Raw genomic sequence first — 26,126 nt, 5'->3', positions numbered from 1 at the left:
ACTGAAACATCATCTCAGCTAGCAATACCCTTTTTGTTTTTGTTTAGGTGGCGTTTTTTTATATTTAATGTATGAAATAAAAAAATGTGACATTACTCATAGTATATGTGTCCAGCTATGAATATTTAAATCAAGCATAATAGAAGCATTATGTTCTGCAAATGTATCTATGTGCATAGTGTTTATGTTGGTATAATGTAATAAATCAGCACTAACATTTTCACTCAAACTTTATTTCAAGTACCAAAATGTGATACAGGATGATTTTCCATTTTCAAAACAATATTTTTTTTGAATTTCAGATATGTAAAATCATAACACTTGGTGGCAAATAAAAGACAAGATATCATTAATCAGGTTCACTGAACTTGCTAAAACATGATTTCATGTGTCACAATATAGGCGTCACTGAAGACATACAGCAAATGATCTCTGGGGTCATAGTTCATATACTTAATATTAGTCTGCAACTTCTTGATGTGGATTCTCAAATCATAGCGCTCTTCTTTTGTTTTGGTGTCATAGTAGTAAAAGATCTCTTCTATTTCTTTATCCACGTAACGAGTAGCATAAAGCACGCCGCACACCATGAAGGTGTTTGTCACAGTCTTTTTGTGAAGAGAAGTGATCCATGTTTGGCCCACAACTGGTGGATTACTGGTCTCGACTTTACTGATAACCACGTTTCCGTAGTTGCTTGTAGTTGCATATATAACATAAACACCAGATTCATCTGTGGCAAAATCCATATCAGTATAGCCGTATGTTGTGCCGAGGTGTCCGAATGAAAACTTGTTGTTGTAACCTGTATCACTTGGTAAAGCCACAGTACTGACAGCACGAGTCGTCAAGTTGAACTGACAGACAGAGTATATGTTGTAACAGTTATAGTAGAGCGCATTGGCGTACATGACCATGTTTGGCCCCTGAATTGTGTTTGTTGTGGGATTGGAGCTGGATATGTATGTATCTGTTGGTCCTATACCTAATATAATAGTACTCAAACTACTATACTGGCGGATAAAGTTGCCGAATACATTACTACTAGACAACACCACCAACCAGTATTTGTTCTCGTCTCCTGGAGCTGGATTTGCATCTCGACCCCAAGCGCCAAAAGAGTAGGACGTTCCGTACACTGTGAGGGAATATGTTTTAGGTCCCGATACATTGGCCATGAGGCCCGAATCACAGTAACCTAAAAAGATAGAAGCAAAAATGTTAGTCTAATTTTTTTAATGCTTTAGCTGTGGTTGTGTGATCGTGATAAACTAGTTCAAACGTACCTGCGGAAAGTGTAGGGGCTGGAGATGTACTATTAAGGTCTGCTCTGCAATGTTCCAGGTCCCTCTTAATATGCTGGTTCTCGCGCTGTCTCACCATCACCTGCGTGTGGTCAAACTTCTCCAGCTCCGTCATCGTGTTCTCCATCTGCTGAAGCTGTAGAATGAGGGATTAAAGGGGTCATGTGATACGATGTCAAGTTTTCCTTTCTCTCCGGATGTTAGAGAGAGAGAGAGAGAGAGAGAGAGAGACATCACAGTGGAGTCAGCTCTCTTAACTGTCCATGTCTTGTGTACTGCACTGGCTCAAGGAAGGAGGGACTTTGTAGAAAACGACACATTTCTTAGAGGCAGGGCATAGAGGACCTATAATAATGTACAATATTTGAAACAATAATGTGTTTTTGAACATTAAAGTATGTCATCATATTCTGTTTCACCAAATACACCAAAGAATGATCTTTTAAAAAGCATAATACAGTATGACCCCTTTAAATAAGTATTTGCAAAGTGCACATAATTCATGTAAAAATCCCTGTTTAAGAAGTATTTCATTAATTATGATTAATATTAATATACACTTTTCTTGACATGACATATATTTACTTAAGCGTGAAAAATAAAAATATATTTCAATTTAATTAGTATTGTATTACATTTAATTAAATATCCATATTTTATTTATATTTTCTTTAATGTAATACATTTAAAACATGAATGTTTCACAAATCGCAGAAAAGAAATACATTAATTAAAAGAAATAAATATTCTGATTACATTTAATAAAATATGAATATATATATACACACGAACACACATACACACACACACACACACGTTTGTTTTTGTGGAAAGTGGGGACATCACATAGGTGTAATGGTTTTTATACTGTAGAAACTGTATACTCTATCGCCCTTCACCAACCCTAACCCTCACAGGAAACTCTGTGCATTTTTACTTTCTCAAAAAAACAAAACAAAACAAAACTCATTCTGTATGGTTTATAAGTGTTTTGAAAAATGGGGACATGGGTTATGTCCTCATAAGTCACCCTCTCCTTGTAATACCTGTGTCATTCCCATGTCATTATACAAAATTGTGTCCTGATATGTCATAAAAACAAGAGCACACACACACACACACACACACACACACACACACTTGTTTCCTGTACTTATTATACAAATGGAAATTGTACATAAACTCACCTCTGCAGCAGCTTGTACACTGAGCTGCTGGTAATTGTTGGTGGTTCTGTTGAGTTTGTCCAGAAGGTCTTGAATCTCAGCTAACTCTAATTCAATAATGCGTAGAGACACAGCTGCATACAGATTTCCGTTGTCTTCTCTTTCCAGCATGGACACATTGTCCAGAAGCTGCCGGATACGGTGTTGTAGACCCAACACCAGCCGGTCAATCTCTGTCATCTTGTTGGAAAGATAACAGTTAAATAAGAAATTGTCCATGAGTAATAGGTTTGCAAAAAAATAATAAACATTTTTTTCGTCATGCATGCCAGATTTGCAACCCTAAACATTAAAGTATTGGTATGTTTCTACCTTTTCTGAAGTGATGTTCTCAGTGCATTGTGTAGCAGTGAACTCAATGTTATTGAGTCTATTCACAGGGAAAGCAGGATCAGAACTTTGTAACTCACAAACACAATCCTTCCCTCTCGCTGACTGTGACTGTGACTATGAAATAACATACAAGAAATATCATGCCTTAAAATTGTAATATATAAATAAAATGATTGAAAAATGGTGTCAGAAACAATGTTAAATAGAAATAATGGAAAATAAAATTTTACCTGTGAGAAAATTAGAATGAAGACCATCAAAGTGAATATGTTCGACTGACTCATGTTTGAGATAGGACAGGTCGGTATCCTGTAGTCTTGAGAATAAAGAAGAGTTTTGCATGTCAGAGGGACAGATTTAAAGCCAAAAACCCAGGATTGCAATTTCTGCTGACAAGAGAAATTACGAAATGACCATTTGCCATTTGTAAGCAGAGGAGCATATCAGTTTTGCTGACATGACAATAAAAAGTTCAAAATTTCCTCTTCATGAATTGGCTTTTTTCTTTATGATTGTCAAAAGTAAAATACATTTATTTTCACACAAACACACACACACACACACACACACACACATATTGCCTTGTGTTAAACTGCTTTAAATGACCTTTTCACACATTTTCAGGTTTCTCCAGATATATTTAATTGGATTCAAGACCAGGCTGTGGATGGGCCACTCGAGGACATCAACAGAGTTGTCTATAAGCCACTATTGCTGTGTACTTAGGGTCATTGTCCTACTGGAAGGTAAACCTTCTGAATGCTCTGGACTTGGTTTTCATTTAGGCTATCTCAATATTTTAGTGCACTGAGCTTTTCTTTTACTCTGATGAGTCCCTCAGTCCCTGCTGCTGAAAAACAGCCCCACGGCATGAGGCTGCTACCAACACACTTTTCTTTTGGGATGCTACTGTGCAGGGGATGAGCAGTGCCTGGTTTCCTTAAAACATGATGCTTGGAATTGAGGTTCATTGGATCAGAGAATCTTGTTTCTCACAGTGTGGGGGCTTTTAAGTTCTTTTTTTTTTTTGCAAGTTCTAAATGTGTTTTAATGTGTCTTCACTGAAGAGAAGATTAAGTCTTGCCACACTGCCATAAAGCCCAGATCGGTGGAGTGTTACAGCGATGTTTGCCCTTCAGGTTCTTGTTCACAACTCAATCCAAAGCTCTTCTCCATCAATTGCTCATTTTGATCAGGAGGCCAGCTCTATAAAGAGTCCTGGTTATTTCAAACTTCTACAGAGACTACATGCTTCTGTGAACCTTCAGTGAAGCAGACTGCTTTTCTAAACTCTTCTCCAGATGTGTGACTTGATGCAAACCTGTTTCTGAACTCTACGAGGAGTTGTGTTGACCCCAGGGCTTGGTTTTTGCTCTGATATGCATAATTAGCTGTTAGACCTATTATTAAGATGTGTGCCTTTCCAAATCATACCCATTCAATTGAATTTGCCACATGTTAATTATACTTGAAGTGTAGTAACTTATACAAGCAATATTAATACTCCTGAGCTAAATTTCAACTGTCCCAGATGGAATGGAATCATTTAAGTTTTTTATTTGTAATAAATTTGCAAAGATGTTAAAAACCCTTTTTTTGCTTTACTATTATGGTGTATGGAGTGTAGATTGATGTGGAAAAAGTAATTTAAAGCAGTTAAACAGGCAATATGCATACATAGGCCTATTATTTGTTAATAAGAAAAAAAGGAAACATACTGTAACTAAAAGATTGTGTTTCCGTTATGTCTACTATCTGCATCATAAAAGTGCAGATATCTGCATAAAATTTAGGATGACCTGGGGTGGTAATTTTTTTTTTTTTCTAAGAGAACTTGTGGTTGAATTTTCCTACATTTCTCAACTAAATTTCTTCCTCTATTTCATAAATGAGACACATGTGCAATTTTCACATCCTTTTCACCAGCCCCCCCAAAACTGCTAATTTAACAATTGCAACATAGCGCTTGTGTGGTGATTTAAAGCAGATCTCTAGTCTTTCAGTCCATTTGGTGATCATGTTCGTCTACCTGCTGCTCCTCACAGTCACTGTAAGTGTTTCTTCCATGAATAAGGTCTTATGTATCTAGCATTCCGACAAATACTGATTCTGAGAGAACGTATGAGAGAATTTATCTATGATACAATAATCTGACTGTGTTTGTACATTAGGCGACTGTCGAGTCTCAGCGAGTTCCAGGTCAACAGAAGACTGATTCATGTTTGTGTAAAATAAATAGCTCTATCTGGACTTTCCCTGCTGTACAGTTTATGGAAGTCACAAGACAGGTCCAGATATGTGAGGACAACCTGAATGAGTTTGAGGAAAAGGTAAGGTATCGATTAAGGCACTGATTTTCAAATGATGTTTAATACAACTGAGAAGAATATCAGTTACATTTCTGTACTGACTTGCAGTTGAGGAACACAAATGCTGAACTGCCGATGATGGAAGCCACTCTGCAGAACATCTCAGCCCGTCTGAAAGCATTTGGTTACCTTCATACAAGTGGACTGTACAGCGCACTTCATCTGCAACAGCTGAACCGGGAAATTGAGGAAATCCACCAATCTGTCAATAAAACGCACATGCAGAACCCCAACAAAGAGACGCATGACCTACTCAGTGAGGTAGACATTGCAACACATGATCACAAATATTTCTCTAAACTCCTTTCTTTCAAATCGACCTTGAATTAGAAATAACAACCATCTCAACAATATAAAAGTAAAGGTGTTCAATTTAATGAGACCATCTGCTATTCTCAGTTAAATAAGGCGAAGAATGATGTCCAGAGAATGTACAAAGATGATTTCTTCAACCTAGAGACCATGAAGAAGAGGTTACGTGACCTCAACAACCGTGCACAGAGTTGCAAGACCATGCCAGATGATTTCAGAAGTACGTTCATTTTTAAGTTCTTTTTCTGTATGAAGGTAGAACATAGAAACTTTTTGTGCTCTCAAATGCCATTTTCTGAATTATAAATGGTCCAAAAAGAATTTAACAGAATCAAAAACTGTTTTACTAAATTACTTGCAGGCACCTGCCATCAGCGCATCATGACCAGAATAAGTTCTCCAAGCATGACCAAGCTCAATTCCATCAGCAAGTCCTATATTTCCGGAGCTTGGGGCCGTGATGCCCTGCTAAGCGGTAAGGAACGCTACTGGGAACACTGTCTGGTGAGTGGAAACAAGCATGGCAACACAATCAGGATCTACAACTCGCGTGAAGACTTCATGGCTAACAAGAACTACAAGGACGAACCGATAGCATCATCCTACAGCGACAAAAATGCTGTTCAGGGCTCTGGGACTATATTGTACGACAACACTGTATTTTACCAATGCTACGGCACCGCTGAGATCTGCAGCTTCAACATTACCACAAAAGCAACCAAGCGTATGAAACTGGATGGTGCCGGAATCGACAACAAGTTCCCCTTCTGCTACTTCAGCTGCCGTGATTGGACAGACATCGACCTGGAGGCTGATCAGGACGCCGTGTGGGTGATATACGCCACCGAGGAGAACCACGGAAACATTGTTTTGAGCCGTTTAGACCCGCTGGAGCTCAATATCACTCATACCTGGAAGACGCGTCTCTTCAAGAGGTCCGTCACCAGCACGTTTATGGTGTGCGGGGTCCTGTATGCTACACGCTTTGTTAATACTTACCGAGAAGAGGTGTTTTATGCTTTTGATACAATCACTGGTCAAGAGATAAACTCTCTCTCTTTGCACTTTGAGAAGGTTTCTTCTGGAATAGCTAATCTGAACTACAATCCTGTTGATGGGAAACTTTACCTGTATAATGATGCCTATCTTTTATCATATGATACCTTCTTCTAAGGGCGTTTCAAATGCAGTACCCAATAAAAAGTGTGTTGTTTCATATTCAAAACGAGTCTGTTTTATTTCCCCACAACCTTTATGTAGATGGTCCAGACATGTCTTACTACGTGCAATTAAAGGTTAGTTCATCCAAAAATGAAAATTAACCCATAAATTACATCCTAGGTCTAGGTATATACGACTTTCTTCTTTCATACAAATTCAGTCAGAGTAAGTTGTTTGATGCCACTCAGCGGGTGTTGCACTGCATCGGTCCATGAGAAGTTTAATAGAAAGCGCATCCATTAAAATAAAGTGTTTCACATGGCTCCCGGGGGTGAACAAAGGTCTTCTGTAGTGAATCGATGCGATTTTGTAAGAAAAATATTCATATTAAAAATGTAATAATCACTTTAATCTAGCTTGCACTCACAGTTGTAAAACGTAAGCAGTTCGGGGGGAATGACGTATGAGGTCAGTTTTGAGCAAGTTCTCTAGCAAAGGAAAACCAGTCTCCTCTTGGCTTATATCAAAATCCTCCAACATTCTTCTTTACGAATTCTCGTTTTGTACTTCTAATTAGTGACCATTTTTTTGTTTTGATATTTCCGCGGCACAAAGCTGACCTCATATTCACCTGGAAATGCTTTGTTTGCAACTGTGAGCACAAGTTAGATTAAAATGATCATTACAGTCTGAATATGACTATTTTTCAAACAAAAACACATTGTTTTACTACGGAAGGCTTTTGTTCAGCAACGGAGCTGTTGGAGACACTCTTTTTTAATGGATGAGCTTTTATTAAACTTTTCAAGTACCGATGGAGTGCAACACCCATTGAGTTGCATCTAACAGCTTGAAAGATCAAAGACCATTTTTTTTTAAATAATTACAACTGAATTCATATGAAAGAAAAAAGTCATATAAACCTATGATGACTTCGGGGTGAGTAATTTATGAGCTAATATTCATTTTTGGCTGAACTAACCCTATAAGGGATGCCTCTGAAAAACATGACATTCAGAAACTATGAGACAGAGCTGCAAATAAATATACAAACAAAAAAAAAAATGTGAGAATGGACATCAAACAATAATATTTGCCACATTCAAATCTGCGATAAAAGGTACAAAACTTCAATCTCCAGCACCCTCTGGTGTTTGGATGGAAGGCTCTTCAGACTGTGCTGTTTCTTGGTCTTGCCTTTCTGGTTTTGAATGCTCCTGTTTAGTCTGTTCCTGATCATCTGGAAAATGCAAAGACAATCCAACATTTTCTAAAAATTCTATGCTTAATGTCAGTACTTAAAACTCAAAGTTAGCTTTTCTGAGGCAATTACAAAGCATATTATTGGATGAGCCATATTTGGATCTGTAGAACAATAGCTAATGTTCACACTCTTGTGACCACACATCATCTGTTGCTTCATTTACTCCACTTCATGTTGTACCTAAATTTGCTCATTACTTCAATAAATGTCTTCTTAGTTTGACTGGAGAAGACTGGCCATGTGGATCTCTTTGCACAGTCAATTTAGGACACTCATTATTGTGCCTCTCTTCGCCGAGACAGGATCAATCGCATGGGTTTTTCTTTGTCCCTCACTGTGGAGCCAGTAGTGCTTTCTGAGTCATTAAATCTCGGCACACTGCTCTATGAGTCACAGGCTAGAAGACAAGTGGCTCTTATAATTGGAGGTGTGAGCAAAAGTCAAACTGATCTTGTTATTGGTCAGGTGCTCAAAAGAATAGCATGGTTGCTGAGTCAATATGACAGGCAGGGATCTTGTGGGTAACCATTATTTGAGCACATTTCAGAGCAACTGTTCTTCGACTGAGATCAGAGTGTATAACTATTCATTTTTGTTGGTTACAGATCTTAAATGAAGAAGAAAAATAACACTTATTCTTGATTTAAGGGACCAAACGTTTTAAAATGTGCTACCACAGTCATATTCCACCTGGCCTATAGATGGCACTGTTTGTTAAAACAATAAAAAAAATGAGAAAACCCTCCTTTGCCTAATTTCCGCTGTCATGTTGGTCTCAAAGACTGAACCAGATGTTTAATGGTCAGCATAAAGTCTAGTTTGTAGTCAGTTTTCTTGCCAAGAACGAGCCACTCAGATTAACCATCTGTTCAATGTGTTTAACTACCTTTTAACTGTTCACTGAGCAGTCGGTCATCGGTGAGTCTGTGGCATTTGAAGAAATCTATTGCATCAGTATCAGCGTAGGCAACAAGTGTGTCATATTTCCCTACTACAGTCTTCAAAAGCTGAAACCAAAAATATGAAAAAGAAAAAGTAATTGCAAACAACAGAGGGCAGTATCTATGCAATATCCAAGCTTCTACAGTATGCATTGTTCATTACGTAATTTGTAAAGACACAACAGCAATGATATACAGTAGCTACATTGTCATTTACAAAGTAGAACAAGTACAAGATGATTGAGAAGGGCTAAACAGAAACAATTTGTGGATGTGTTTACCTCCATGATGTAGCTGCTAATCCCATGGTGCTGGTATCGCGTTTCCTAACAGCCAAAAAAAAAAAAAAAAAAAACAGCTGAAGAACCATAGATCTGCAATTTCACAGACAGACACAAAAGACTCCATATCATTGTTCTTATTAAATCAGCCTATATCTTGATTTAATTAACATTACTTTTCTGAGAAACAGCCATTTTGATTGTGACAACGCAACGTTCTAGTAAGGATGTGTGTATTACAGACACTTGAGGTTAGACTAAACCACAGGCCATGTGGAAGCCATTGGCAAAAATACAGAGTGCAGGACATGGAAAGAAGAGAGAAAGGAAGCCATAGTCTCTCATTGACTCATAATAACACCCCACAGCCAGCAGGGCAGGGCAGGTTTCTCCACTCTTCAGCCCCTTTGGACTGGAAATAGACTCAGGGTGGAGCAACATCGTTCAGTGGGACCTCATAATGACAAGGCTTGTTTCAGTTTGATTATATAAGTAAAGTCTTTTTTAGGAATCCTGGATGGAATCCACTCATAAAGAGCTGAAATGCTGACTGAAGCTACGGGAGGGACAACCAGGCGCTTGTTCTTACAGCTGGACAGAGTTTGATTTGGATGTGGATGGTAGGCAGAAGATGATTCTGCACAGAAAGTATTCTGTGAGGCATTCTAAATTATTCTATAAATCTGTCATGTTTTGAGGGGTTGTCATTATAAATTTTAAGAATGCAAAATTATGTGTGTTGCGATGCCTGATGTAAATGGTGTTCACACCAGATACTGACTGGGTTTTGGACCCCCCAGAACCTGTCCCCCCAACTACAGTAAAACTGCACATTTTAGAGTGATCTTTTATTATGGCCAGCCTAAGGCACACCTGTGCAATAATCATACTGTCTAATCATCAGCATCTTGATATGCCACACATGTGAGGTGGATAGATTATCTTGGCAAAGGAGAAGTGCTCACTAACACAGATTTAGACAGATTTGTGAACAATATTTGAGAGAAATAGGCCTTTACATAGAAAAAAGTCTTAGATGTTTTAGTTCAGCTCATGAAAAATGAGGGCAAAAAGAAAAGTGTTGCGTTCATAATTTTGTTCAGTGTATATATATGAAGAGTTCAGATGCAAAAGCCTCTAAGTGCCATCTGAAATTTTCATCTAAAATTAGGATTTTTATCAGGCTCCTATATTTATATTCAGTTATTTCACTTTAATGGCCTGGAAAAGGACCTGCACATCACAATTAAAGTAAAATGACTCAACCTAAGCATAGGACCTTGATAAAAATCCTAATTTTAGATGAAAATTTCAGATGGCATTTAGAGGTTTTTGCATCTGAACTCTTCATATATATATATATATATATATATATATATATATATATATATATATATATATATATATATATATATATATATATATATATATATATATATTGTATATAATGACTGTAGAATGCAATAAACAATAAGTTTATCTGAACATACATTACATTTTGTGTAATATCCATATTTTGTCCATGTAGCTTCCTCTTTATTGCAAAAATGACTATAAAATGCAATTGACAAAGATTTAGGCCTACTGCATTGTCAGATGATGTTATGGGATGCTAATAGAAGAAAAGTATCTTGCTTTAAAGAATTAGTGTTTTATTTCACACAATAGTATTATATGGCTCTTTCACAGCTGTTTGATTGAATCAGGCACAGTGCTTGTACTTTGCTTACATTATCTTGAGTTAATAGCAAGCAGCATCCACGATTCAGCTGGATGCTGCTTGCTTCCAGGGATTCAGCTCCTACAGAGGATGGTTGGATCTTTCCATCTTCTTCTTGTACCGCTTTTCTTTCTTTCCTATCCCTCACTCCATCGACAGATTCCTGTAGGCCTTCACAGAATTGCTCCCAAGACCAACTATGGAGAACAGAGAACAAACTTTATTTTAAAAAAAAAAACTTGATTTTTTTGTAACTAGAACATTTAAACTATAAGAAGAGACAGAGGAAACGGTATTAGGGCAGGTCTGAACCTCCATTTCCTGCATGAGCACCAAAGCTCAATGTATGGTAAGGCTCTGAAAACATTATGACTGCATTCAAAAGTTAAAATAATTATTTGGATATTATTCAGATGTCTATACATTTGCTATAATCCAAATAATTTTTTATTTTTTTATTTTGTGAATCTGGGTATAAATGTTGTACAAAATCTAATTTTAATAATTTGCAACATTATTCTGTCACACTATGCACTAATATCATCTCAGTAAGTGATCATAATAGGATACAATTGTCACTAAACCTGTATAACACAGTTGTTGTCATAGAAAGAAACATACATTTGTCATTGTAATTGACAAAAATTAGGTCATGATGATCTCTGTTCAATGTCCTTCCATAATGTCATGAATAAATATATAAGAATTCACTTCTTTGCAGATCTATGCCTATAGGATGAGAGATAAAGCTGATAAGGAACACTCGGCAAACTGTTTGCCAGAGCGAATCTGGGAACAAGCCCTTTTTATCCCATTATCTTTAACAGAATCAATAAACGATTTGTGCCGAGTCATGTCATATTCACTCATATTCATTCTCAATCATGACTCAATGAATTGGTTAATTTTCAGTCAGTTTCTGACACAAAGTTATCATATGACTTCAGAAGACATTGAATATAGTAATTTTATGATACTTATATTTTATGATACGTGTTTTTCAGTCTGTTTTGGAGCTTAACATTATAAACCACCATCCAATTTTGTTGTATACTCTTAAAATTAAAGGGTCTTTATTAGCTTTTTGAAGAACCTTTGAAATCCATGGAACCTTTCCATTTCATAAATAGTTCTTTATTGGGAAAAAGCTTCTTCTAATCATTCAAATGCTCTTCACAAGAATAAAATAATGGTGCTTTAAAGAACTGTTTACTGGAAGGATCTTTGAAAAAAAAAAAGTTTCTTCTAATGCTTCGCTGCAAAAACTTATTTTGGGAAACTTTATTTTTAAAGGGGTAATATGATGCGATTTCAAGTTTTCCTTTCTCTTTGGACTTGGAGTGTTACATGCTGTGGTGAATAGATAAGAACCCTAAAGTTGCAAAGACTAAAGTCTTGAACCCAAAGAGATATTCTTTATAAAAGTTAAGACTCGTCCACGCCTTCTTAAAACACCTCCTTTAAACACGGCCCCCACATGTCTATGTCACGATGTGGGAAGATTTGCTTAATGCAGTCCAACTGTTTACGCAAAGAAAGAGGCCGTAACTTTATTGTTGCTGCCACTGCCGCCGCCATGTTGTGAAGATGCTGTGGGTTTCATTGCGAAAGCGAAAATACTTTGTTTGGTCTTCCAAAAGAGGACACAACTAGAAATCAATGGTTCAGTTGTATTTACAACACTGTTCCAGAACAGTTCAACCCCAAAACTCAGATGTGTGCAGTCTTTATGGGGACTGTTTCCTGAACCTGGGAGAGTAGACTTGAACTTGAACCTGTTGTGAAATCTTCATGGGGAAATCTTTTGCCCTTATGTGACATTACCTGGATTCCAAATGGATTTTGCCGATGTGGCAAATGTGACCACACTATTTGAATTGGTAAAAAAAATAAAATAAACTTAACCTTCTACTTGTCTCTGTTGCTGTTATCTCCTCTGAAGTTTCCTCTGGAATTTCTTCAGACTGAACATAGCTCAGCCAGCAGCTTGTGTGTGGAATCAGCTTTTTGTTTGGGATGCTCTCCCTCTAGTCCTCTAAAACATCTGCAAAGAGAAATCAACATAAAATAGCCTCAGGCCAACACTCATTCTATATTTGGAACCATGTAGGTTATTTCTGTCAGTAGCATAATTTATGCTCTTTTGCGCAACCAAGGTGAATAACATACCTGCATGGTTTCATGATAAAATAATAGTATGCATCCTACTGTTTGGTGCACACCTCTGTTGCCAATATCAGACAAGGATTTGTCAAACAGACCCACCACAGCCCGCAGAACATCCTCATTCTTTATCTGCAAGATCAAGATGTATATGTCATCAAAGCAAACACACACACACACACACATACACACAATCCAGAACATCTGCTTCAGGTCATTTAGAAAAGAGCAGCAGACTCAAGAACCCTCATAGATCTGTTGCAAACCAGTGCAAGACGACTGTCTGCATCGTGATGCCCACCCCCCACACCAATGTTTGCAAAGCTCTGGCTGGGAAAAAATCCATTCAATTAATACTGGGAGTTCCTGGACAACACGATGGGAGGCTGAAACGTGAACTACATTCCCGATCGTGCTAGCTCTATAATTTCATATTTTGTGGAGTAAGAGCAATAAAAGCTCAGATAATATTTCAACAACAAGGAGGCAGTTAAAATGCAGAAAGGAAGTGGAATACAGCACTCAATAATCAATAAACATCAATGAAGGGAAAGCAAGCAAGATAATAAAAGAGGCTAAGTGGGATTGAAATGAATTAGTGTGTGGGTGGGTGTAAATGTATAGGCATTCATGAGGCAATTTGAGATAGTTATGCTGTTCCAAAACCAAGTCAGCTGCCAAAGGAGGAAGCATTTTAAGGCACATTTCTGAAGCAAAGACCTTTCCAGAACTTATATATCCTTGCTGGAGATGACAATCCCAGAATCTATTGTAACAATCAAGTGAAAAATAAATCCAGTGAGAGTGATGATCATACATTCTAATGAAAATGTATATTTATATTTACAATTATATTTCATTAAATATCTGTAATATTATATTTTACAATTATAATTCATTAACTGAAAAGTTATTAAATGAAACACTATTTTTATTTCAATATTATATTGAATATATTATATAGTATATTTAATAAGAAAAAAACAATTGTAGACTTTTTTTTCTACATCAAAATTTCATGTTTAATTCAGTGTACTTGCTTTTTTTTGTAATTAATACTTTATATATATATATATATATATATATAAAATTTTTCAGGATAATAAATCGATAAATAAATCAATTCTTTTAAACTAAACGTGATGTGTTTATCGTTTTCTCCAATGTATTTTAATTGGCAAAACAAAACAAAAAAATATATCTCAGTAAATGTATTTATGTATATTGATAATTTATATATACGGAAGATTGGGGCCTTTTTTTTACTGTGATGTTTTACTGTTTTGTTTACAGTTTTTTTTACTTACCCCATAGAGTGGCCAACTATTAAGACATTGTCACAAACAAGTAAGTAAACTTATGAACGGGTTTACTACAGTTCTGCTAGCATATATAAATGAATAAAACAGTAAGTAAATTTAGTCGGCACTTTGCCTAGTCCATGTTAAGTCACTGCACTAATCTTTTAGTGAGTTGATTCAAAAGATTCGAATCGTGTAGATGAATCGGAATCTCCACCGCTGGTGTGTGTTGGGTGGGGTCTCCGGCTCGCGGATTTGAGCCTGATGGGCGTGGCGTCGGTTAGCTTCGCGGGGAGTGACGTCAGTGGAGCTGTTCAAAGCGCGCTGGTGCTGGAAAGAAACTCGGCGTCGTCAGCAGTTGCAACGCGGGGCGGAGAGGCGGACCACGGCGGAAGAAATCATATAACTGGAAACTGGCACGGAAATAGCGCAGAAGGAGACGCTCACCTGTTAGACTACTGAATTGTGAGTACTGAAAACCCCCCATTCGACCTGTTTAAAAGGAAAAGTTAAGGAGCGAGCTGAAACGGAAAGGAGGCTTTGCCTGTGAGTGTTTCAGCATCACCTACCACGCTTCTTTGTGCGCCTGGAAGGGGTTTGTTCTGTTTAACTGTTAAGCTGTTTACTGATTATTTGTTTCACAGAAATGATCTGCCTCTGGCTTTAAAGATTTAATTTCGTGGTACTATTGGAGGGAAGCGATTTGAATAATATTTGCATGTGCATGAGGCTGTCTGTGTTAGACTCGTATGGTTGATCATTTATCCACAGAGCCCTGCTTTTCCTTCTGACAAATGCAGTTGCCATCAACAGCCATCAGTTTGAGGCAAGGCATGCATTTAGAGTCAGTTATGCTTTCCAGAAGGTATATGTCAGTGTTTACTGTTTTTTTTAAATAAAAAATGAAAGTTGAATTCTGAATTACAACATAGAAATAGGCTAAGTATTTTTTGCTTAAGTCCATGTTTTCATATGGATATTGTCAAATAAGACTCCATAGAATTGAGTAATGTTGTGCAATGGCGTGATTTAGTGTTTCAATTTAAACCACAGATCAAGGTGTGGCAGCTACAGCATCTGTGTTCCTTTAACCCTATTTGTCTAGTCTTTAAAATGTTACCAGCTAAAAAGAGGTACATTATTCACAGTGACAAGGGACTGATAGTTGCAGTCTTGAACAACATACTCTCTAAAAGTCTTGTTGGTGTGAGATTCTGACCAAGCTCCCCATCTATTCCCACAATGATGCCATACAAATGCATGATACACTCAAAAATATATTAAGACCTAAAGATTTATATACTTGAATTGTATTTGGATCACACAGTTTTATCATTGAAAAACTTTTTTGTCAGTCATACATAAATGAAACAGATTTTTCTCTGCCAGTATAATAAATAATGCATTTAAACTTAGATGTATATCCAACAGAATGCTGAGTGTTTATATTTTTTAACTGAATAAATGTAATCGTTTTCATGCTAACTCAAGCAATTTGAATAAATTCATTTTGAAAATGATTATTAAAAATATATTTATAGAATTAGGAAAATCAGATAGATGCAAATAATAGTAATAATAGTAATAATAAACTATTTCTTTTCTTGTTTTTTTTTTTTGAGTGCAGAATCTTACCTGTTTCTTACCAGTTTCATTTATTTATGACAAATATGCATCACGTTAAGTTTATTAGCTTGTTGAAGTTAAAACTGTATAATCCAAATGGGTGGGTATATTTGATATGCAATTCAAATAGATTCTGGAATTATTTACTCAGCTCATGTGGTTCCAAACCCGTTGTTTTTTTGTTTTTTTTCTATGGAGCACAAAAGGAGAATTATCAAAGAATGTATCAGTTATTTTTTCCACATAAATGCAACAGAAATGTTATAAAAACACCAAAAGCATAAGAAAAATAGTTCATATGACTTGTGCTCTATTGACTTTAAAGCCTTCAAAGTCAAAACATTTTGTGAGATAAAAATTGGTACAGGTTTGGAGCAACCTTGGGGTGAATAAACAAAGAATTTTCTTTTCGGCAGAACTGTCCCTTTAAGGTGCACTTCTCACTAATATACTATTATCGTTTCCAACCTGCGTGATGTTAAGCATTATTGGTAGATACTGTAGCTTTAGCTTAGCCATTAAACCTCCTATGTTATTTCCAGATTTATAATGGTCCAATTTTTTCCTCCCGTCTTTAGAGAGCCTATCATTATAGGCATTAGGCCAAGTCACGACAGTGGGCGAGGGAAATGTGGTCACTGTATTGAAATCAGTGATGATGTAGTGCAAATCCGACACAGCTGGTCATTTTCTCACTGGATTTGCTGAAGTTTCTTCATCAGTGCACATTATCTGAATGTGAGACAAGCTGAGAACATCAAACAACACCGGTTCATGTCAAGTACTATGGTCATTGTGCCAAAACATTTATCAGGAAGTGCTCACGTGGGTTTCTTGGGCAGATGGCCATACCCCCAGTAGTTATGCTGAAACCATTAGAGGAACAGCTGAGAGGAGCTTGTATCATCCTAATATGCTTCTTAAGAGCTGAAAAGCATGATACATTTAATCTTCCTGAGCAGGATGTGCTTCAGTGGAAGCCACAAAATAAATAGATACTCTTTTGAATGATATAATGTAATTCTTAAAGTTCACTTCCACTCTTCGGTTCTCTTGTTTCTTCTGTTTGCATCATTTTATTCATTTTCATCCTATAAACCACTTTTTGGAGAAAGTTAGATACATGGATTGATACATAGTTTTGATGTTGTCTTTGACTTTGAAGTTAGTTATCTGTCAGTTAATTTTGAACTTTATTATTAAACTAGAAAAATTGATTGTTTTTTTCATTAACAAATTAATTATTCATTAATTAAAATAGCCTAGGCCCTATACTTATATTTATTATAGAATCCCAAAATTACAAACTTTTTCACAAATACTTGAAAATCATCCAAAAAAAATCAATCTACAATACTGTGTACTTTGCAAAGAATATACCCCAAAAATCATTTTGAATTATTGACTATAAATTAATATATATAATGTATAATGAAAATAATGCAAATAATGAAATGTATAATGTAGCTTTTCACCTGGAATTCTGCTGATAAATATGAGTATTAAAAAAATAAGTTGAAATAATGCAGGCAGATGGCTTTAGCAAAAGAACATTTTATCGATTAACAGCAGTGTACAGTAGCTCACAATAGGTCTGTCTTTAATGGTTTAGAAGTTATCTTAAAAAATCAATTCCACTATGGAGAAAATGAATGGGATTTTTACTTCTGGAAAAAAACAACAACTGCTGCACTCTATTACAACCTATCCATTAAAACTAAAATTATTGTTTTCTTCTGAAACCATAGGGGATAGTTCCTCTAATTGAAGAATCATCCATATATATATGATCTGCATCTTTTTGATATTACTCTCTTTTACTGTGTTTTAGCTTGATCATGAATGTTAAGTGTGACTACATGCTGGCATCTCTGGAGTGGTTATAATTCAACAACATGGACTGGATTCGCTCAGATCTTGTGTCAGATGGCTTGTATTCCACAACAACAAGTTGCTGAATTTGCAAATGTTTGCACGGATCATGCTATAAAATATTTTTTTGTGTGAGGCCAATTGCATAAACTAAACAAGATGGAAGATTATTTTTTACTATTGCATGTTGTACAGCAAACTGTAATTGGCTGTTGTTACGTCAATCATATGCACATATATAGTATGTACTGTATATAGCATTATATATATATATATATATATATATATATATATATATATATATATATATATATATATATATATATATATATATATATATATATATGTAATTTTTCTTTTCTTTTTTTTTGGCAAAAAAGGTTTTATAAGTAATTTTTTTGTGTGTTTATGTATATCTTCCTGTTTTGGGAATTATTAAGAAAATAATAACCTTCATAACCTTGCACGAACATATGCCCATAATGTACCCTTACAATCATTCCTGCCCACACCACACTATTTCTTACCCAAGAAAAAAAAATAAGGTGTAGGGCAGTGAAAATTTGAGTGCAGAATATTGCACATTTTATTTTGATATTTTCCTCAATCTTGACCGTACATGGGAATATGGAATCCGTCAACAAAAATCCTGTGTAACAACCGGCTGGATTGTGATTGTGATGTGGCAGTCTATTTTTAGGACAGGTTTAGTTTTCCTAAAGGTCAGCAGATGTTACACTAGGCGAGTGCTGGGAAAAAGAAATAGGGCAGGTATAGCACAAGAGTACATGCGTGTTTGTGGATGTGTGTGTGGGAATGTGTTTGAGTTTTGGGCACAGCTTGTTCAGGCTCATTCACTGCGCTGAATTTCTAGGATGCTTTTGAATGCTGAATGACATGGCGTGAACAGTGAATCCATTCTGTGTGAGGTTTCCTCATGTTTTCTCATGCTGTGAGGGGAAAAAGCAATGTTTGCACATGTAAATTTTGTAGACAAATATATTCAAAAATACATGTTTGAAATATTAGTTTTGAGGGAACGATCATCTGGAAGATACAATTTTGCCATTGTTTACTCACTACTCCTGTTCTAACTGTGCTACTCCTGTACATCACTACCTGTATGAATGTTTTTTCCTCAAACAAGGAGTTATTCTGAAGACTGTGCTGGTTGCTCTTTCCTGTACAATTACAAAAAAGGGCACTGAGGCTTTTAAGTTTTACAAATCATAAAAATATCATAAACACAGACCATGTTTATGATATTTTATTATGATTTGTTTGACTTGTGCACTATGTTACAGGTCATTCCGAAGCCGTATAATAGCGCTTTGGGTAGAACTCAACAAAATTCAAGCTGATAATAAAGCATTAATGTCTGATGCAATGATTCACTCATTTGAGTCGGCTGATTTGATTCACAAAACCAGTCCAAATGATTCATTCACAAATAATCAAATGAGATTTTAAAGGATGATACTCCTAATGGCTGATTCTGGTACCTATTCATGTATTACTATTTCACAGGCATCATAAAATTATCATGAACATGGTCCACATGATTTGGGTGGAACATTCTGAGCCATTCTGACTGTGCTTGACAAGGACCAAAATTCACAATTCGCAATTCAGTGAATCGCTCATTTGAATCAGCTGATTGGATTTTAAAAAATCAGTATGATTGATTTTTATTTGAATTTTCAAATGGGAATTTTCAAGTGAGTTATGGGGGATGATGCATCTAGTACCTATTCATGCATTTTTGAAAACACAAAAATAAAATAACATTATTCACTTATGAATCAAACAGCAATGTCATTATCATTCATAAATGAGCTGGTTTGATTCACAAAACAAATCAGATTGATTCATTCACTGATTTGGTTCTCTCGTTCAGCTCCTGCATGTTGACATTAATAAATCTATTAATAATCAGATTTATAGCTCAGTCGCATTGAAAAGCCTTCATTAATCAATCCGACTGAGCTTGATTCAAATAAAATTTCATACAGATTGAAAGGGTTGATATAGATCTTAAAGCCATAGTCCACCAACAAAAATGAAAAGTATTTTTACTCACCCTCATGTTTTTCCAAACCTTAGCTGATAAGCAAATGGTTTTGGCTCTTATTGACTTCCATAGTATGGACAAAAAAATATTTAGGAAATCAGTGGGCCCCAAAACTCTTTGTTGGACTATCTCTTTAAATAAGTTTAACAGGAGGATCTGAATTGTGTAAACCTTTAAATCAGGCAACTTTTTCAGTTGGATCCAAAAATATGCATATGCACAGTGCTGTGATACGTCTTCTGTTTCATGAATTTGTATGTCACTGGAGGAGATATTGGTGCTGAATATGGTGTTCCTGCAACCTTTTTGAATCTTCAGTGTCCGTTCATCATTATCGCATGTACAAGTGTGTGAAAAAAACTCCCTTTGTGTACTGGAAAAATCTCTGTGTTTTGCCAAAATTGGAAAGACATCTGGGAGAGTAAATAAAGGCAGCCTTTAACTTTTAGATGAACTATCCCTTTAAATCTGCCTGAAGAGCAATATTTACCTTACTGTTTCTGAGCCAGACCTCTCTCCTGTGTGTGTATGTGTGCTGGCTGAAGTAGGCAGTGCTCTGTGAACAGTCTGCATTAACATGGAGAGATTAGTTGTCCTGCAATGGTACACAGGGAAATATGAATGCAACGACAGAGAGGGATTTGGTTTTTGTTCAGTTAATCTGCCTGAACAGCGCGATACAATTGTGTGTGTGTGTCCTTGTAGGTCATTTATAAAACATCGGCTCTGTGCTCATCTCTGGTTTTAACACTACCTAGTTATCCATCCATTAGTGGATTGACAGGCATTTGCTGAAGTGATATGTTATTTTGATATAGGATGGCTTTAGCTGTGTGACAATGATAATCATAATAATTGTGGGAAACACTTGTATAGATAGATAGAGGTAACTGTGTTTGACATGATTGGTAGCTGGAGTATGTGATTAGGACCCGTGCTCAGTGTTTGTTCTATTTAACTCTGTCTCCATCCCTATTTTAGGGCTGTGGTTATGAGAGAACCTCCAGTTAAGACTCTCAGCCCAGCCTGGTTGTGGGTGTATGCACTCAAGGCCATGGCTGGTAGATTACAGAGGGCACTTCAGTTCAGAACCACCCTAATGCACCCTGCTTTTTCTGTCAGGGGCCGCTCGGCTCTGGGATGAGGTCTGTCATTACCTGCAGGATATGAGCTGGCCTCAAAACAGATGAGAGGCTTTTCTGGTGAAGGGGTGTGCATGTGTGCAGGTCGGGGTTAGAAATTGTGCTAGTGTGCAAATTATTAAATGACTTTCTGGGGGTCCAATTTTGGTGTGGGCGATGCCCCTAGTGGCTGGTGCTGGTACATTTGCATTTTGGCGCAAATTGAGAAAAATTTCACACTGCGATTCCAGCAAATACACGGGTAAAGTGATCTGGCAATTGTTCCCGGGGCGCTAGATTTTGCACTTTCACACTGCCAGTGATGACCCGGGATATGTGCGTGCTTTCACACACAACCCGTAAAGATCCCGTAACGACACGTGACATCAGGGCGTGTTGTGTAATGTACGAGTCGAAAACGTTAGGCACGTTATACTTTCACTCAAGCTAGTAAACGATCTCAGTGTCAGTGCGAAAAGTGAGGAACAAACTGATCTCTGCTTCATCATTGTCGCGAACGTTGATCTTCCTTCAAAACAGCCGGTAAAAGAGTCGCGCGATAACGTGCGTCATCACTAAGACACTGCATTAGATCTGGATTTTGTTCACACAGCGCTCGTCCCGGGGCGTGTTTGCTTTCACACAGAAGGCGACCCGGCAATGTCCCGGCAATTTGCCGGGTCCGTCGTGCAGTGTGAAAGGGGCTCAAGTGTCAGATTTGTGCTGTAACTTTTGTGCTTATTTCGTGTTTTTTTTTTTTTTTTCATTATTTAATTCTAATTTTATGAGAATTTATCATTGTTGAACAGTGAGGCAAATTATATTTTTTTTACTAATTTAGATATTGGATACATATTGGGCCACATTGTTGTGACATTGAATAATGTATAATTATAAATGTATAATTATAATTGTATAATGTGATGATTTATGTGTTTTTATACTAAGGGTGACTTTTTACTTTAAATACTTTCATGCCACTGTGTGTATGGTAAAGGCAAGTTAAAGGCAAGCACGTGTGTGTGTGTGTAATTAAGCTTTATGGTTTCCTGCTATTAAAAACCAGTAGTAACTCTACACATTCAAGACATATGGATATTAATGTGGGCTGCTGGGGTGCCAGGCAGCAGGAGAGGGTGTCATAGGTGCTGATATGCTGTTACAGAACTTGTTATGACCAACAGGAAAACCAAAAGGACATGTGCACCTTCTCTGTCCTTCTGGGCAGCCTCTCTCTCTTTTCCTGCCACACAGTCATATGACCTACCGCTCACCTCTGTTTACTTTGCCGTTTGGGTTTTAGGGTGGTTTCCCTGGCAACTCTGTTCTTGTATGCTTGAGTTCGCTCTGACATAGCCGCCCCCTTTCCTCCCCTCCTGTCCTCTGCTGGCACTCTGGGCTGCGCCTGTCTCGTTCTGTTCATCTGCTGTATCTGTGATGTAATAAGACATGAAGGATCAAGTGCTCTCAACAAGACACATGAACTTTGACTGTCTGAAACCGCATGATGAACATGATGAACATGGACATGATGAGATATTGAGGAAACACAAAGTAGTTATAGTAGAGTGACCAGACGTCCTGTATTTCAGCTTGTCCCGAATTATTTTGAATAAATCCTGTTTTGTGTTGTATTTCAAAAATTCTCTACGAATGGGTCAGGGTTGCCAGGTCTTAAAAAAAAAAAGAAAACTCGCCCAATTGCCACTCAAAGATAGCCCAAAACTAGCCCAATCCACTGATCTATATATTATCTGTTATAGATCAATGTCCCAAACGTGTTTTTAGGGGGGTCCCCCAGTAAAAAAGTTGCGTTTGGTGGATAAAATACGTTTTATGGCGGGGTACAATTGGCACTCAAAGGGCTAAATATCACGTTGTTGGGGTTGCTTCAACCTGGGGACATGAAAAACAACTCGCGGCAATGATGTCAAAGTACAGTAGACCAATTCTACAGAAGAACCGAAGACACTGGACTGGGTGATCAGAGCGAGTAGTAGTAGGCCTAGTGTTGTCAAGCAAGAACAAACTAATCAAAGGTAACCAAGCTCGTCGTAGAAGAAAATTACTCAATTAACTTGCAGTTTTCCGGATCACGCTTAATGACACACATCCGTAAGTGCGGTCCTGGTTCTCCTCTAGTTTTCCTTGCACCTGAATTGTCAAATAGGCTACACATAGATTTGTCATCGAGTATCGATTATCGGACTCGTAATCCAAAGGTTGAGTGTTCAAGTCTTGTGTCGGCAGGGATTGTAAGTAGGGGAAGTGAATGTACAACGCTTCCAATACCACGACTGAGGTGCCCTCGAGCAAGGCACCAAACACCAACTGCTCCCCAGGCCCCGCAGCACAAATGGCTGCCCACTGCTCCAGGTGTCTGTTCACGGTGTGTTTTTTTCCTCTTAGGACAGGTTAAATATATATATCATGAGAAATCTGGTCACCCTAAATTATAAACCAGTATTTGAAACCAGGCAGATTAGAGTCATGCTATTTTGAGATTATTGTCTTGTCTGATTAACAGCCTGGTGCCTGTTCCAAAATTTACCAACAGCCTCATCAATATAGATAGTTCTTCAGAAAATTCTAATATTTTGCATATGTCTTATTTATTGTTTATAAACAGATATAGATACAGAATTATTTCTGCTTTTTAGATATTATTTTTGTTGTTGATATTGTTTTGTTTTGTTTTTTGTTTTGCTTCGTATAAGCATGTACCATGGACGTCCGGCAATTTTGTTTCTTTCTTTTTGTAGTTGGTTGGTATCAGCTTTAAAGTGCACTTTTTCAGTCTTTGTGGTTTGTTTTGAAGTATTATTTAAGCATATGAAATTCTAGATTTGAGATTTAACTGTTTTTAACCGACCAAACAATACATATTTCAAATTTTGTTATCAAACTGGTTATTAATCGTACAAAAGAATTGCTACTGGTATCAGTCAGAATGCCATGTCTGTGCTCTGCATTTTGTGGGAAAATACAGGAAGAATAAAGTAAGCAAATGACTCATTTGCATCAGAGCTAAGCAACATTTGGATGAGATGTTTGATTGTGGCTTGTTTTCCCTTTCTGTTCATGTTTGGATGATACTGTGTTGACTGTACACTGTATTCAATCTGTCTTCAAAATACCTTTGGCCACATTAAATCTACTGGAAAAACTGTAGAAAAACATCAGTGTTGTCATCCTGAGAAATATAGAGCAAATCAATCCACATCATAGATCTAAAGCCTTTTTCCTTTAGACACTATATAGTTTTGAACTTGTGATGTGTTTTTGTTGTATTTATGTGTGTGTGTGTGTGTGTGTGTGTGTGTGCATGCAAACATGTATTTTAATTTAATTTTCTCTCACGTCTGCTTTCAAAGGCAGGTCAGGGTTTATTGATTTGCAAGTTGTCTGTGTTCAGCCACAGAAGTCTGAAAGCAATTTGTATTTGTGTTGGGTCACTTAGGGTCACGCATACAGATGGAAAAAGCAGTCGAGATGTAGAGAGATGTGAGCAGAAGGAGGAGGAGATGCAGGTTAAATGACCACAGAGAAAATGTCATGGAGGGATTATTCCTCTAGTAGACACAGTTTGATATGTATAGTAGTGTAAAGTGTGTAGCAGAGTATTGATCCAGCATGATCTAGATTTGAGAGTATATTTAGAGCAAACACCCTGTAGAGATGGGCCACTGCCCAAGAGCATGATGGGTAATACTGAATCATCATCATAATCCTCTGCCATCATTCCTCAAACCGAAGGATCTTTTCATATCAGCTTTATTCCTTCAAATACAAACACACAATGGGGTCTGCATGAGATTTTTCTGCATTTTCTTAAATTTAATTAATTTATAAATATATAATTTTTTAATCAACAATTTAAGTGAAAGTTACATTTACAAAATATTTTGTAAATATTTAATTTGAAATACTTTTGAAATATTTTATTTAAAATGTTTATATTAAAGATTTAAATAAAATATCTAGTCATTTTAATTAGTATTTCCAAACTTGGTGATCCATGTTATCCAGCGTGACTAAAAATTAAGGAATCTGCTGTTGTTCTGACCTTTTGTAAGAAGGACTTAACATAAGTCAAAGTCACAAATCTGCTTACATTTTGATTTGTGACCTAGAAATAGGGTATGGTCTTAAATATTTCTTGTTCATTTTAGATCATGAATATTTTTTTTGTCAGAGTTTTGAAATAGAAAAATACATTTCATTGTGCTGTCAGAGTGTTGGACCCAACTGTACAGTAAGTGCATACCCAAATCACAAGAAATGAACAGTGAGAAAAATCTAGCACAGCCATATCTTATAGTACCTTGCCTCTCCTCTGTTATCCCACGCACTTCTTCACTCAAAGACTCACTGTCTTTCGTGCCCCTGGATGCCACTCAATCTCACAAACGCCCACACAGTAAAAGCACTCATCACCTTGTGTAACCAGGTGTCATGGAGTCTGGGTGAGTAATGGTCGATCCCTGCTGAATGAAAGTGTTGGCCCAATCAGACTTGAGTAACTGCTGCTCTTTGGAAAACAGATAATCGCGATGATCATTCCTCTAATGGAAGTTAACCAGCTTTAAATTCAGGAGTAGTTTAGGGTAGAACTCTTCAAAGGAGGGACAGACCCTGCCTTGCCTTAACAAAAGTTGCTCTGAAGGTAGAAGGGTAACATAACATAATGTAACATATTAAAGTTATATTATTTTATTTTTATAGTAATATCAATGCTATAATTATAACTTTAATAATATATAAACAATTACTTTTATTCAGTTTTGACTGTAAAAATAAAGAATATATCCATAGTAACATTCTAAAACACACACACACACACACACATACATACAAGACACCTACGATGGTGACTTTTGCACAGTCAAGCACATCTCAAAATGTTCTTTACTATTATATAATTTATCACAATTAAACCATAAAACAGTAGGAGGTTTGTTTTTGAAAGATCCCACGGTTGCCAGATAAGGGTCACACCTGCAATGATCAATGGCAGAGTATTGAGGATACTGAGGTCATAATCCCTCTACAAATGTGGCA

General features: G+C 36.8%; 3 protein-coding genes across 5 annotated transcripts in view; 2 read left to right on the top strand and 1 right to left on the bottom strand.

Moving 5' to 3' along the window:
- Positions 1 to 215: 215 nt before the first annotated feature.
- On the bottom strand, positions 216 to 3,279 carry LOC113066789 (olfactomedin-4-like). Of its 2 annotated transcripts, none has more exons than XM_026238813.1 (5): positions 3,094 to 3,279; positions 2,843 to 2,977; positions 2,492 to 2,710; positions 1,287 to 1,440; positions 216 to 1,198 (listed from the first exon to the last, which is right to left on the bottom strand). In XM_026238813.1, exons 1-5 carry the CDS (start codon positions 3,145 to 3,147, stop codon positions 372 to 374), a joined length of 1,389 nt encoding a protein of 462 aa, XP_026094598.1. In that variant the 5' UTR covers positions 3,148 to 3,279; the 3' UTR covers positions 216 to 371. The 2 variants fall into 2 exon arrangements, with proteins under 2 accessions (XP_026094598.1, XP_026094599.1); XM_026238814.1 differs by having other exon boundaries at positions 372 to 1,198; positions 2,843 to 2,971; positions 3,094 to 3,229.
- A 1,525-nt stretch (positions 3,280 to 4,804) lies between these two features.
- LOC113066788 (olfactomedin-4) lies at positions 4,805 to 6,769 on the top strand. The gene is made up of 5 exons (XM_026238810.1): positions 4,805 to 4,913; positions 5,035 to 5,193; positions 5,281 to 5,493; positions 5,632 to 5,764; positions 5,906 to 6,769. Exons 1-5 carry the CDS (start codon positions 4,881 to 4,883, stop codon positions 6,715 to 6,717), a joined length of 1,350 nt encoding a protein of 449 aa, XP_026094595.1. The 5' UTR covers positions 4,805 to 4,880; the 3' UTR covers positions 6,718 to 6,769.
- A 7,862-nt stretch (positions 6,770 to 14,631) lies between these two features.
- The window catches only part of LOC113066787 (sphingomyelin phosphodiesterase 3-like), a 37,694-nt gene continuing 26,199 nt past the window's right edge, over positions 14,632 to 26,126 (top strand). For both annotated transcript variants that reach the window (XM_026238807.1, XM_026238808.1), the window contains exon 1: positions 14,632 to 14,840. The gene's annotated coding sequence lies outside the window, so the exon portion shown is untranslated. The remainder of the gene's footprint in view (positions 14,841 to 26,126) is intronic.

The sequence above is a fragment of the Carassius auratus genome, chromosome 50 (genome assembly GCF_003368295.1).
Source record: "Carassius auratus strain Wakin chromosome 50, ASM336829v1, whole genome shotgun sequence".
Taxonomy (NCBI): domain Eukaryota; kingdom Metazoa; phylum Chordata; class Actinopteri; order Cypriniformes; family Cyprinidae; genus Carassius; species Carassius auratus.
The sequence above is the reverse complement of the archived record's forward strand: the minus strand, read 5'-3'. Positions and strand labels throughout refer to the sequence as shown.

What these genes read in the sequence shown, in the direction of transcription:
- LOC113066788 (XM_026238810.1), top strand. Translation starts at nt 4,881, where the DNA reads ATGTTCGTCTACCTGCTGCTCCTCACAGTCACT. An exon ending in TGAATGAGTTTGAGGAAAAG is followed by an intron (nt 5,194 to 5,280) that starts GTAAGGTATCGA and finishes ACTGACTTGCAG; the next exon opens with TTGAGGAACACAAATGCTGA. An exon ending in CGCATGACCTACTCAGTGAG is followed by an intron (nt 5,494 to 5,631) that starts GTAGACATTGCA and finishes TGCTATTCTCAG; the next exon opens with TTAAATAAGGCGAAGAATGA.
- LOC113066789 (XM_026238813.1), bottom strand. Translation starts at nt 3,147, where the DNA reads ATGAGTCAGTCGAACATATTCACTTTGATGGTCTTCATTCTAATTTTC. An exon ending in TCATTCTAATTTTCTCACAG is followed by an intron (nt 2,978 to 3,093) that starts GTAAAATTTTAT and finishes GTTATTTCATAG; the next exon opens with TCACAGTCACAGTCAGCGAG. An exon ending in AGAACATCACTTCAGAAAAG is followed by an intron (nt 2,711 to 2,842) that starts GTAGAAACATAC and finishes CTTTCCAACAAG; the next exon opens with ATGACAGAGATTGACCGGCT.